This window comes from Emys orbicularis, chromosome 25, assembly GCF_028017835.1.
Source record: "Emys orbicularis isolate rEmyOrb1 chromosome 25, rEmyOrb1.hap1, whole genome shotgun sequence".
NCBI classification, from domain to species: Eukaryota; Metazoa; Chordata; order Testudines; family Emydidae; genus Emys; species Emys orbicularis.
The window spans coordinates 12,330,115-12,343,653 of record NC_088707.1 but is presented as its reverse complement, the minus strand read 5'-3'; the positions used below and the strand labels follow the sequence as shown (position 1 = coordinate 12,343,653).

At 59.7% G+C, this 13,539-nt stretch overlaps 1 protein-coding gene across 1 annotated transcript in view; it reads right to left on the bottom strand.

Moving 5' to 3' along the window:
• Positions 1-4,933: 4,933 nt before the first annotated feature.
• LOC135894652 (alpha-2-macroglobulin-like protein 1) overlaps positions 4,934-13,539 on the bottom strand; it is a 77,246-nt gene continuing 68,640 nt past the window's right edge. Inside the window, exons 24-37 of the mRNA XM_065422790.1 lie at positions 12,976-13,050; positions 12,393-12,569; positions 11,853-11,934; positions 11,415-11,571; positions 10,129-10,203; positions 9,221-9,377; positions 8,412-8,623; positions 7,940-8,155; positions 7,666-7,790; positions 7,146-7,236; positions 6,522-6,590; positions 6,007-6,109; positions 5,305-5,346; positions 4,934-4,968 (exon numbers count right to left, since the gene is read on the bottom strand). Coding sequence (XP_065278862.1) covers positions 4,934-4,968; positions 5,305-5,346; positions 6,007-6,109; positions 6,522-6,590; positions 7,146-7,236; positions 7,666-7,790; positions 7,940-8,155; positions 8,412-8,623; positions 9,221-9,377; positions 10,129-10,203; positions 11,415-11,571; positions 11,853-11,934; positions 12,393-12,569; positions 12,976-13,050 — 1,616 coding nt within the window. The remainder of the gene's footprint in view (positions 4,969-5,304; positions 5,347-6,006; positions 6,110-6,521; positions 6,591-7,145; positions 7,237-7,665; positions 7,791-7,939; positions 8,156-8,411; positions 8,624-9,220; positions 9,378-10,128; positions 10,204-11,414; positions 11,572-11,852; positions 11,935-12,392; positions 12,570-12,975; positions 13,051-13,539) is intronic.

Below are 13,539 nucleotides of genomic sequence, written 5' to 3'. Positions count from 1 at the left end.
GGGCCGCTGGAGCCATGTTCTGTGCCCAGTGAGGGAAGCCCACACCTCTTGCTAGAGCCACTCCCACTTGTTCCCAGGACAGGAGCTGGAGCTGCTGCTTTGCTGGTGGCAGCAGGAGGCGGCACTGTGGGAGGTTCGAGCTCAGTGATATTCAGGCAGGAACACAAGTGCCGGAGGGGAAATGGGGATTGTTCTGAACAGTTTATGTCAGTGGTTCTCCCTCCACCTGTGGCCCAAGGACAAACGGGGGCTGGCAAACTATGTCTAGTATCAGGGGGTAGTCGTGTTAGTCTGTATCTACAAAAACAACATGGAGTCTGGTGGCACCTTAAAGTCTAACAGATTTATTTGGGCATAAGCTTTCGTGGGTAAAAACCTCACTTCTTCAGATGCATAGAGTGAAAGTTACAGATGCAGGCATTCTATATGTAAGGGGACTGTTGCCCCCTTACTAACATTCAGTGGGGGTGTTTTGATTGGCTTGCTCCCAGTACTAAAAGGGGAAGGGTCGATGGCAAATCAGGAGCCTGAGACTGACAGTCCCCAGGAACAATGGGGAGAGGCCAATGCTCCAGATCAGTCTGATTGACAGGGCGGGCAGGCTAATCAGAGGGTCAGGAGGCCAGGGAGGTCCCGTCCTCCGTGTGAGCTGGAATTGCCTGGGTCAGACTGAGTGGGGCCGAGCTAAGGAGAAAGCAGGGGCCCACGCTGAGCTGGAGAGCAGAACCGTGCCAGATCCAGAGGGGCCAGAGGCGCAGCCACAGAGCCAGAGACAAAGCCCAGGGAGAGCAGATCCTGAGCTGGGAGCAGAGCTGCAGCCCCAAAGCCAGAGCACAGCCAGGACAGAGAGGGGCCTGAGCTAAGTTGCTGGGAGCAGAGCTGCAGCCCCAAAGCCAGAGCACAGCCAGGAGAGAGCAGGGGCCTGAGCTAAGTTGCTGGGAGCAGAGCTGCAGCCCCAAAGCAGAGTTACAGAAGCAGCCTGCAGAGCAGACCTGCCCTGGGGGCAGAGCTGCAGCAACCAGAGCCAGAGAGGCCAGAGAAGCAGCCCAGGGAGCTGGAGGCAGAGCAGCAGCAGCAGCTGTGCTGAGGCAGAGTGGAGCTGGAGCTGGGGCTGGAGCAGTCCGGAGCTGGGTGCGGTGAGCAGCTGGGGAGAGTGAGGGGGACCCTGGCAGTGGGCCCAGCACAGGGAGATACCTCAGCCAAGAGGCCTTGCAGGCCAGACTTGGAGGGGGATCGTAACCCTGACAGGGCGGGGGCGATGCTGGGAAGAAGGGTCCTGCCACCCAGAGCCTGAGAGCGTGTGGCCACCGCCAGAGCAAGTGTCCAACCCACAGCGTCCCTGCAGCACAGCCAGGGCCTGAGAAGGAGGCCCGGGACCTACAAGGAACAGACTGTGAACTGCCCTGACGTTCCAGAGACACTGCTTGTGATATTCCCTGCCTCAGAGCAGGGTGATGTGTTTCCTTTAACCTTTCCCATTTTTCCTTATTCTTTTTTAAAAGTAATTGTTAATTAAATAACTTGTATTTGCTTTAAATTGTATAAAATGATCAGTGGGTCAGGGAGGTGCCCAGTGCAAAGAGAGTACCCCGGAGTGGGGACACCCTAGCCCCTGTCCTAGGTGACCACAGCAGGGTTGGGGGTCGAGACCTCCAGGAATCCTGGGCCCAGCCTTGTCGGGGTTTACGAGGACTCTGCCAGACAGGAGAGTGGAAGGGGAGTCCTCAAGGGCAGGGAGGCCTCTGGGTAAAGGAAGTGGGAGTGAGGACTCGGATCCTTTCGTTAGCCCACTTCACCGGGGTAGTGCAGAAGCCAGGAAAGTTCCCCACAATAGCGGGACCATTCCCCCGCTTACATATACTGACACATGGAGAGCAGGGAGTTACTTCGCAAGTGGAGAACCAGTGTTGACAGGGCCAATTCAATCAGGGTGGATGTAGTCCACTCCCAATAATAGATGAGGAGGTGTCAATTCCAGGAGAGGCAAAGCTGCTTCTGTAATGAGCCAGCCACTCCCAGTCCCTATTCAAGCCCAGATTAATGGTGTTCAATTTGCAAATGAATTTTAGTTCTGCTGTTTCTCTTTGAAGTCTGTTTCTGAAGTTTTTTTGTTCAATGATAGTGACTTTTAAATCTGTAATAGAATGACCAGGGAGATTGAAGTGTTCACTCACTGGCTTTTGTATGTTACCATTCCTGATGTCCGATTTGTGTCCATTTATTCTTTTGCGGAGGGACTGTCCGGTTTGGCCAATGTACATGGCAGAGGGGCATTGCTGGCACATGATGGCATATATAACATTAGTAGATGTGCAGGTGAATGAGCCCTTGATGGTGTGGCTGATGTGGTTGGGTCCTCTGATGGTGTCGCCAGAGTAGATATGGGGACAGAGTAGGCAACGAGGTTTGCTACAGGGATTGGTTCCTGGGTTGGTGTTTCTGTGGTGTGGTGTGTAGCTGCTGGTGAGTATTTGCTTCAGGTTGGGGGGTTGTCTGTAAGCGAGGACTGGCCTGCCTCCCAAGGTCTGTGAGAGTGAGGGATCATTTTCCAGGATAGGTTGTAGATCGTGGATAATGCGCTGGAGAGGTTTTAGCTGGGGGCTGTATGTGATGGCCAGAGGTGTTCTGTTATTGTATGAGAGTCTCCAGTTTTGAGAGCTCATTCTTGATCTTCTCCTGTCTGCTGTACAGGATGCTGATCGGGTGGTTCCTCGGTTTCTTTGAGAGTGTATGGCACAGTCTCTCACCATAGTCAGTGTAGTATGTCTAAGGAGTTTGCGAAAGGCGGTCGTTTTCAAGCTGTGGTCTGCAGCCCCCTGGGAGTCCACAAACTATGTCCAAGGGTACGTCTACACTTACCGGAGGGTCCGGCGGCAGGCAATCGATGTTCTGGGATCGATTTATCGCGTCTGGTTTAGACGCGATAAATCGATCCCGGATCGATCCCGGAAGTGCTCGCCGTCGACGCCGGTACTCCAGCTCGGCGAGAGGAGTACGTGGCATCGACGGGGGAGCCTGCCTGCCGCGCCTGGACCCGCGGTAAGTTCGGACGAAGGTACTTCGAATTCAGCTACGTTATTAACGTAGCTGAATTTGCGTACCTTAGTCCGAAGTGGGGGCTTAGTGGGGACCAGGCCTAAGATTTCCAAGGGGGTCCGCACCTCCATTTGAAATGTTTTAGGGGTCCCTAAATGAAAAAAGGTAGAAACCCCGGGGTTCCTATCTAAGCAATATCTGAATGGAATCTGATGGAACAAAGAAAAGCCAATTCTCCAGGCTGAGGGCTGAATATCAAAGACCCACTGCAAACAATGGCGGGGTGAGAGCATCTCAAAGAAAAGACTGCAAGACTATTTTATCATGGAAAGGGTCAGGCAGCCTAAATAGAGGGGCTGCTATTAGCTCCCCCTATAAACATCACTGGGAACAGGAATTAAATACCACAAGCTCTGTTAGTGTGACGTTATCGTTACAGAAGCCAGGCCTAGGCAAAGAGAAGGAGAAATGCCTTTTTGTGACTGCCCCCTGGCTGTACAGAGGACAATACCATCTTTCAATATGGGAGCACTTCCTATTCCGCAAATATTAAAGTCCAGTTCTCCTGCCCCCTTAGACAGGCACGTGCAGCCCTCTGGGACGTATTTGTGCCATCCTTTCCAACTGAGACTGAGCTTGTGGTCATGACTCTTTGGTGAATCTTTCACACTCTGGCCCTGGGGAAAGCCCCTGCACCTACAAACTGCATCAGGTGCCTTTAACATCTGCACACGGGAAAATGAGCTTCCTGCTTTTAAAGGGGACCTGCAAAGAGTTCTTGCTTCTTTACGATGGACAGGGAGGGTCTGAATGGTCTATGGATTTATTTTTCTTGCTTCCTATTTACCCTGTAAGTATCAGGAATGTCGAGTCTGATCTGCTCTGGGGTCTCTGGAGGACTGGCTGGGTATCCCACAGCATGTACATTCGGCTCTCACACCGTGGTTGACTGGGGATAGACCTTTCACAGAGATCACCTTTCCCCACAATGGTCATTGATCCGTTGAATTAAACAGATAGTAACAAAACATGCCAAAAAAACCAAAAACAAGCAAGACTTGTAAGGAGTCGGACAAGCTATTCCTCCTTCTCTCAGGCCTTCGCTTTTAAAATCAATTTAGTTCAACCCATGCAAGCCGGTGGAGGAGCTCCTGTCGGTCTGAGAAAAGAGTTGATTCTGGTTTAGCTTCAATTCCTAATTGATTGAACCTAAACTAAAATAACTCTCCGTCACACCACAATAAGTGCATCCACACTGGGGTTTTCACTGGTGTAAGTAAACTGGTTTAAAAACTAACTTCCGTTGAATTGGTTCATTTTCATGTAGACGTGTGTAACGAGGGCAGCTCTGCCAGGCGGGGCTGGAACCCGGGAGGCTGTCGCTGACGCTGCCTGACCCAGGGTTAAAGCCAAACCCCACAGCAATGACCGAAGGGCTGGGGAAGGGGACAGAGCCACGGACCCAGGATCTGGCTGCTCTAAGGATGCACAGGAGCCGTGTGAGGAGCAGCAGCAGGGCAGGCATAAAGCGACAAAACAGCCTCACAAAGAGGTGAGTTTTTGTATTTTGTTTTACACTGAAACTGCTGCTCCAGGCAGGACGGGCAGCAAACCGCAGGGGTCCCCACTGCAGCCACTGGTCCCCGTGTGTGACAGACAGCTGGGATCACGCGGGCCGGTCTGGAGGCTGAGAGTTGGGAGAGCAGGTGGGATGTTTGCAGAGCGAATGGGGAGGAGTTGGCTGAAGAAGGTGCTAAGGGGGATAGTGCAGCTGGTTCGGGGAAGAGCAGCAGCTGAGACGAGGCCTGTCCATGCCCCCCCGATCCTGGGGTGTCGGCTGCCGGCGCGGGGCTCTTGGGACAGGAGGGGAGGGGGCTGCCCAGCAGGGGAGGGGGCTTCAGCGGGAATTTTCCATCATGTCGGCATCAGGGGCTTTAAACAAACACAAACATCCCCTGAGACGGGATCAAAATCGCCCCCACACACCCGGCAGACACCTGTGGACATGGCCCCCCAGAACTCTCCCAACCCCTGATAAGACTGTCCCCTCAGAGTCACCCCCTGCCCTCAAGACAGATTCCCTTGTGCCCCACATAGACCCTTCCCCCCTGAGGTCTCTCCCCCCACACACATGGTCCTGGTGGGTTCCATGCTCCCATCTCCCTCTCCTTTGCCGTCTACAACACACACAGAACTCTCCGGCCCATGGACTCCCCCCACCCATAAAGTTGTAGGGACTGGAGTTATGTGTGGGTGCATCAAACCTACCTGAGCCGCAGGGGGCGCTGTACTCAGCCTCTGTGTGTTCACCTGCAACAGCAAGGGATGTAAGGAATGGAGGAGAGACCCAGTGGGGGGATGACAACCCCTCCTTCTAATCCCACACAGGCAGAGTCTGTTACCCCAGCCCCAGGGGATCCCTGCTGTAGGTCTGAACCCTAGAAGGGAGTGGGACGTCGTCCCCAGCTGTCTGAGTGGGGCTCTGCGCTGTCTCCCATCCCATCTCCAAGTAAGTCAGACGGACCCAGAAATCACCACTGAGTCGCCCCTGAAAACACCCATGGAAACCGTCCTGCCACCTCCTGGCCCAGAACAAAGGGTTCTGGGGGTGTCCGAGGAGCTGGATGGCAGGGAAAATGTGGGGGGCCCTGAAGGGGTGGGACTCGCCTGCTCCTGCTGGGATGGCCCCAATTACACTAGCCCGACGAGCACACGGCTCCCATGTCCCTCGCGGTTAGCTGACCCCACAGATTGAACCCAGGAAGTCTCTGACCTGAGTGGGATTTATGGAAATGGGGCACTTGGCACCTGGGGAGATTTCAGTGACCCCACGCCCTGAGTGTGACACAGAGCCCACGAGAACAGCTGTAATGGGGGTGGAGCCAGGGCAGGACATGCCCACCCAGCCACTGACTGTGCCACAGAGCCTAGAAGTAGCTGTAATGGGGGCGGGTCCCGGGCGGGACTCACCCGTCTCATAGTAATCGTACAGTCTCACTGGGGCTGCTCTGAGATTCTTCACAGGGAAATCCTGCTCCAGGGAGAAGGTGAAACTCGACGCCTCCTTCGTCAGCTGCCGAGAGAGCGACAGAGCGAGCGCCTGAGCTGAATGTCTGCATTGGCAGCTTGAACCCCCTCCTCCCCGAGGCTCGGCCTGGCCCTGAAAATGCTCCCCCCAAATCCCTGTTCCACCCCCCTGCAAAATGTGACCCCTTTCATCACAGTCAGGGCCCAGCTCCAGCCCCCCAACCCTGAGCTCCCCGTCGCTCCGTTCACGGCCCTCCCTGGGGTTTGGCTGAGTCTGGTCCCATCTCCCCGTCCTTTATGGATACGGGTCACTTGGAACCAGGGGAGATTTCAGTAACCCCATGCCGTGCGTGTTCCACAGAGCCCACGAGAGCAACTGTAATGGGGGTGGAGCCAGGGCAGGACACGCCCTCCCCATTCACACCAGGCCCCCGGAGCCCTGAGCTGCCCACACTCACCTCGTCTAGATAGAGCGTCACCTGGTCGTTCTGCACCTCCAGCCTCTTCACCAAACGCTGCTTCTCCAGCTAGGAGCAGAGGGAGGAAACGGCTGAGCCAGGAATGGAGGCAGGGTGACCAGATGTCCCGATTTTATAGGGACGGTCCCGATTTGTGGGTCTTTTTCTTATATAGGCTCCTATTACCCCCCACCCCCTGTCCCGATTTTTCACATTTGCTGTCTGGTCACCTTAAACGGAGGGGCTGGGGTCAGAGTCACTGCTCTGCTGGGGCTGGAACATGGGGCACCAAACGCCCCCGTGGCCGAGGGGCCTGGCTGCCACCCCCCATGTCAGTCACAGCTGAGCACTGGGTGTCTGCTGGGGGAGGGGCGGGAGTCTAGACATGGGCGTTGTGTTGTAAGGGGAGCTAAGCAGGGTCAGGACCTGCTCAGTGACTGGATGGGAGACCCAGGGCTGCACAGTGCCCCACGGCAGGGGGCAGGGCTCTGCAGGGGGAGCTCCCCCTGGGGGTCAGAGCTGCAATCTGTGCTCTCCTGGGGGTCTGGGCTCTCCCCCATGGATCAGCCCCTGGTTTCATGCTGTGTGACTGGCCCGGCCTGTTCTCCTCCCTGGGAAGCTCACCTGCCGCAGGGAGCTCTTGACGGGGATGTAGCCGGACGGCAGCTTGACCTCGATGATGGCCATGTTGGTGGCTGGGCGCTCCCCGCTGTACCTGCAACAGGAGCCGTGCGCTGAGGTCAGGGTTTGCCCTGGATACAGACCCCAGGGGGATGGAGGGGGAGGGGAGGCCTCCCGTCTTCTCGGCCCTGCAGGCGTCTCTAATGCCCTCTGCCTGCTCTGGGCTGGGAGCCACGCTAGCCCCCGGCCAGCCCTGAGCTCCCCAGGCAAGGGGCCTTGGCCCCAGGAGCTCCTTGGGAGACGACTGTCCATTAGATCAGCCCTGGGACCAGCCCTTTAGTCCCTGGCACATTGCAAGGGCCCCTGCCTCGGCCCCGAGCCCTGTGGGGGGATGGCTCCCCCGACGATCGATTCCCGGCCCTGCAGTGGGGCGGCTCTGCCCCAGCCATTTCCCCGCTGCCTGGGGCCTGTCCCTGCCCCCGGGCGCTCTGACCCTGCGGGGGTGAGGGGCTGGGGCTCGTACCGGGCGTGCAGCACGAGGCTGAAGCGGGATCTGGCGCTCTCGGTGCACTCCTTCGGCTCTGTCTCCACCCGCAGGTCAAAGGTCGCGGCGCTCTTTGGGGGCGGCACGTTGTAGCGCAGAGTCAGCTGGGAGACAAGCAAGAGGGTTGGGGCAGAGCCTGCTGCCTCCGTCACAGCAGATCAGAGCCTGGGCCCAGAGCCAGGTGCCGTGGGGCAGGGCAAGGGCACAGCCAGTCACCGCTGGGCCAGCTGGTCCCCGGGGCTCCTGCACTCACCTGCACAAAGACACAGCCCTTGCCGCTGGCCTGCACCGTGTACTGCCCGGGGATCTCCTGCAGGGCCGCTCGCTGCAGCACCAGCCGGTTGGCGTTCTCCACGTGGAATTGCTGCCGGGCCCCGGCCTGGGAGCTCACCGTCACTGACACAGCCCCGCTCGTGCTGTATGTCAGGGCTGCGTATTTGGCCAGGGCCTGCAGGGCCACCACCGTGTCCTGGGGAGGAGAGTCACCGAGCTGCTGTCACGCTCTGGGGAGAGGAGCCCGGCTCAGACTCACTGCAGCAGGATCGGGACCCGCCGGGGCGCTGACACTGGCACCCCGGCTCCCAGCCCCTGAGGGCAGGGGACTCTGCACCCAGGACTCCCTCTCCCAGGAAGGCCCCAGGTCAGCTGCGGAGATGCTGCCCCCGGGGGGACCCTTGCTCCACCAGGCCCCCAGTGCTGGTTTGCCCAGAGGGCAGGGGTGTTACCTGCGTCGAGGCGAAGCCCCCGTAGGGGTTCTGCTGCTTGCTGAGCCAGCGGACGATCTGGGTGGCGGTCGCCATGTCGGCAGCAGACACGTTGGGAAGGGAGAGATAGGCCAGGAGCACGTAAGCCGTCATCTCCACCTCCGCTGATGGGGCCTGGTTCCCATAGGGGCTGGGCAGGGCCTTCACCTTCCTCTGCCAGTGCAGCTGTCCCCCTAGGAGAGGGGCCAAGGGAAGGGCAGCCCCACGGCTGCAGTTACAACACAGTGGGTCACCTGTTTAGTTTCCAAAGGGGCCCCAGGGGCTTCCCAGGCTGGGATCCTGCGGCATCTCCCCAGGGCTCGGTTACGACCCGTTCCCCTTGGGAGCTGCCTATGCAAGGCCCTGCCCCACGGGCTCTGAGCCCACTGGACCCCGTCACGCTCCTGGCCGCGGGTGCTTGAGAGGGCTGTGTTGGGACATGGGGCTTTGCCCCTCTAGGTTCCCAGCTCCGATCCCCCCAGGCTGGCAGCGACCCAGTCTCGTCCCCCTTCGTTCCGTGCGCTGGGCCCTGGGAAGTGGCGGGACGATCTCACTCCAGCTCTGAGGGGAGAAGTGTCCCCACGACGGAGCCCAGCGCGTCGGCCCCTCGCTGGCAGCCTCAGCAGAGACCACGGACTGACTGGGCCACGGAGACCCAGCTCCCCTGCCAGGCTGAGAAGGTCCCGGGGCAGGGGGCACCTAGGTGGGCAGGGCCGTGGGGGGCAGCTGGCCCTGCCCTGTGTCTAGAGGCCGGCAGAGAGGAGAGCACTAGAGCGAGGTGCTGCCGGTACCGGTGCTGCCGCTGTGCTGGGCCAGGCGCTGCAGAAGGGTGTCCCGCAGCTCAGTGCTCCCCGCCAGCCCGAAGGCGTAGGCCAGCAGCGCCTGCGTGTAGAGGTCGCTGGTGCTCGACTCCCGGAGGCACTGGAGGGCCCTGGTCACCATGGGGTCCTGGGACGGGGGAGACACCAAACAGGCTCCCCGTCAGGCTGAGACGGCCAGAGGAGACGCCCCGCGCCTGGGTGTGTCCCCCGGCAACCACCCCATGGGGCCCTAATACCCCCTCCCGCCAGCCTGTCGTCACCTCCCCCGACCCATGCCCCCACCGCCACCCGCACCCTGCACCCCACAAGCCTCGCCAGACCCCCTTCCCCGAGCCCTAGACACCGAACAGACTCCCCGTCAGGCTGAGCTGGCCAGAAGAGACCCCCTGCGCCTGGGTGTGTCCCCCGGCACCCACCCCATGGGGCCTTAACAATGCTCCACCAAGCAGGCAGCTGTCACCTCCCCCAACCCATCCACCCTCCCCACCGCCACCTGTGTCCTGGGCCCATATATAAACAGCTCGCCCAAGCCTCGCCCAGATCCCCCCCAGAGCCAGAGCCAGACCCAGAAACTGGCCGAGCCGCTGAATCTTTCTGATTCCCTGACACACTGTCCCCATCCCTATCTCTCCCTGACCCGCCTCCAGTACTAACCTCTCTCCCCACTGCCCCCATCTTACCCCAAATCCCTCCCTGGTACCAACCCCCCACGGCTCCCCCGTCTCACCCCAAATCCCTCCCTGGTACCAACCCCCCACGACTCCCCTGTCTCACCCCAAACCCTTCCCTTGCACTAACTCCCCCCTCACTGTCACCAACAATCTCCAATCCCCCCCGACTGCCGGCCCCTCCCCTGGGACAGCCGGGCTTGGCCTCACCGTGAGCGGCTGCCCCAGCTCCAGCAGCGCTGCCGTGATGTAAGCCGAGAGAGAGAGCTCGTCCACCACGCCGCCCTGAGGGGGATGGAGACACCGGGAGCTGGCTCAGACCGAGCTGCGGGTCACGTTGCCAGGAGCAGGTGAGCCGCTGCCCAGGACAGGCCCATTGGGCCTCAGAAGACCTGGCTCCAGCGCTCCGATTGGCTGGGTTTGGGTCCTGCCTCCTGCTGGGACCTGTCAGGCCCATCTGGGTCCCAAACAGCTGCCCCAAGTCATAGCAGCCAGGGAGGCCACAGGGTGGCAGTGAGTTCCACAGCTTTGTTATAGGGAGAGGCGGTAGCTGCTCCATTGTCAAGGCTGTATAAAATTTCAGTATAAAATCCTATCTGAGCCCCCCTGGAACCAGAGACTGGGAAGTTGGTTTGAACTGACATTTTCCAGATTTCCTGTGAAGACCAGGGGCCGTTTCTGCAGAGGCTGAGGGATTCGCCCCCACGGAGCGAGTTCCTGCTCATTAAATAGTCCTCCCGTGCGGGAATCTGGACTTTGCCTAAGATTTGTCTCCTTCTAGCTCCTGAACGGCCAGGTACAGCCCTGGCCCCTCCCGTAGAGTACCAGCTCCCTGCAAACTCCGGGGCAGTGGCAGGAATTAGGCTGTGAATCGAGTTGGGTGGGAATTTCCTGCTGAAATTATTTCTCTACAGACGATGCAGTTTCCACAAAACCAAAACTTTGAGGGAAAATGTTACTTTTGCTGAAACGTTTCGATTTCCGTTGGGAAAATAGAAACGCAACATTCTGCTGTGGGTCGGCGGGGCCCAAATCGCAGCCTCTCGGGTTGGCGACCTGAATCTAAACCTTCCACTGCAAACCGGTTCAACATTCAGCTGCACCGGCCTCGTGCCCCCATTCCCCCATGGACTTGGTTCTGTCGGACTACATCTCCCATGATGCACCGCGACCGCCCTTCTGACTGAGCCGCATGGGGAGTTGTGGGAGTCACCCTCAGGCTCTCCGTGCCAGGCAATGAGTGCGGGGTCTGCTCAGTGCCCGCAGGGAGACCGGGCTGTGCAGGAGCCAGGGGGGCTGGGCCAGGGCTGCTCCCTCGTTCGGTGCAATAACCCGCTGCCCCGGCCGTTCCAGCCATTCAGCCATTCCAAAAACCCAGGGAAATCCCCAAAACCGACACGGGTCACAACAACCAGCTGCCATGAGGGGCCCCCACCCCCTTCCCCAGCTTATCCCCTCCTCCCCCATCCCATCAGCCCATCCCCCCAGCCTCCCACCTGCAGGGCGTTGTTCAACAGCTTCCCCACACTGCGGAAGCAGCCGCTCTCCAGTTGGTGACGCTGCAGCCACCTTAGGGCATCCTCTAGGTGCTTCTCGTCGATGGAGATGTAGGGTCTGGCCTGGCCAAAGGACTTGAGAACGAAGGCCGTCAGCCTGGGCGGGGAGAGACCCCGTGAGAGGGACACTCTGCAGGAGATGCTGCGGGCCAGGAGGGAGGTGCGTGGGGGACCAGGCTGGGGGTGAGCATTGTGGGGGTGAGCAGAGCTGTCAGGGGAGCCCAGAACGGGAATGGGGTGGGGGTTTGGAGTGAGTAAGTGAGGCAGAGCTGTGTGGGGAGCAGGAATGGAATAGCAGTAGGGCTGGGGGTCAGGCTGCAGCCCGGTAGGCCCTGGCCACCCAGAGCCCTGACTCGCCCGTGCCGTGCGCCCCCTCACCAGGTGTTGCCCGTGGCGTCGCTCTCCCCAAAGGCGCTGTAAGAGCCATCGTTGTGTTTGTAGAGCAGCTCGCGCTGGTAGCCTGCGGGGACGGGAGAGAGACAGCGAGTCCTGGATCCGCTCACTCCCAGGGGCTAGAATCCACGCCCAGTCTGCACCCCGTGGGGCCCGCTAGCCCTCCCCTCCCCCACGATGCTGAGACTCAGAGATTCCACGGGTCGATTTGAATAGGGGGATGGAGTTAAGGCTGAATAGGGCCCTGATCCCCTCAAACGCTTCAGCGCCCCGACCTGGAGCTGGATCCCAACCAGCGCCCCCTAGAGGGGAAAGGGCTCCTCTCCCATTCCCTGAACCCTGAGTCTGGGCCTCGGAACTGATGCCCCAGAGAAGAAAGGCCAAGGATCTAATTCCCTGACCTGCAGAGTCAGCCAGGGCCCTGATCTGGGGCTGGATTGGAACCCGGGCCCCAGAGGTGGCATGGACAGGGCCCTTGCATGGCCCCGCCATGCCCTGGGGGCGCAGGGGCGGGAGGACACTCACCGCTCTGGAGGAAACCCTTGGCCTTGTCTCTGATCTCCGGGCTCAGCTGCCCGCTCTTCTCCAGGTACTGCTGGATGTAGATGTTGGGAGCGAACCGGACCATGTTCTGCTCTCCGCAGCCATAGGGCATGGCCAGCAGGCGGTCTATGTTCTGCAGAGCCGTGCCCATTATGTCTCCTGGCACCAAGGGAGTCAGGGAAGCAGAGAATTGCCAGGCTGCACAACAGCTGCCCCGTCCCTAACACCACATCAGTGGAGCCCTGGCACACGGGGGCCAGAGCCCCCAGTTCAATTCAGGCCTGGTGGGGTTACGTGGATACGTGGTGATGAATGGCCAAGACGCCAATGCCCTGGCACAGCTTCATGGCATCACCGCAGGAGTCTATTGCCCTCACTGGGGATGAGGCCCTGGAGCACATACTGCAGGGACCAGTCCTGCCCTGGCCCCAGACACCCACAAGACCTCATTGGTCTTTTCCATCCGTGATGCCCCGGCCTCTCTGATCAGAGCGCTGGCCCACAGACGGGCTGGCTGGCGAAGGGCACCGTGCCCTGGGAGGAATGGGGCAGGGGAATTCCTTACCCAGGACTGTCACGTGGGCCCGCTCGGACCCCGCCAGGATGTTCGCAGGCAGCTGCAAGGAGATTTCTTCGGACGCTGAGTAACACGAAGGCAAAGACACACCATTAACGGCCTGTTGGGAACCTGCATCTGCCTCCAGCCAATCAGATCCCTCCATTCCTCTCTGTTCGGGGCTCTCGCCCAGTCACAGCCCCTCTCTCAATCCCAAGCTTCCCCCAACCATGGCACATACGTGCCCTTGAGGGCGAGGGCTGGGGGTTCTCAGCGGAGGGTCCTGCCTGTGGGAGTCCGTCCCTCTCCTGGCCCCAGAGAGCCGGTGTGACGAGCTCTGCAGGGAGCATCGTACACACGGGGGCCAGGCTGCAGGGGAGAGGAGCTGGTACAAGAGGGGCTAGTGAGACTCGGGAGCAGGAGCCGGACGTGCTCGAGCCTTCGGCCCATGGCAGACAGTTCCATAACTGCCCACTAGGGGGTGCATCTTCCCCGGGCAGCTGGGCCTGGACCCTGTCCCAGGCAGGACATTGGCTTGGATGCCCCCTGGTCCGGTCCGGCCTGGCGGCTCCT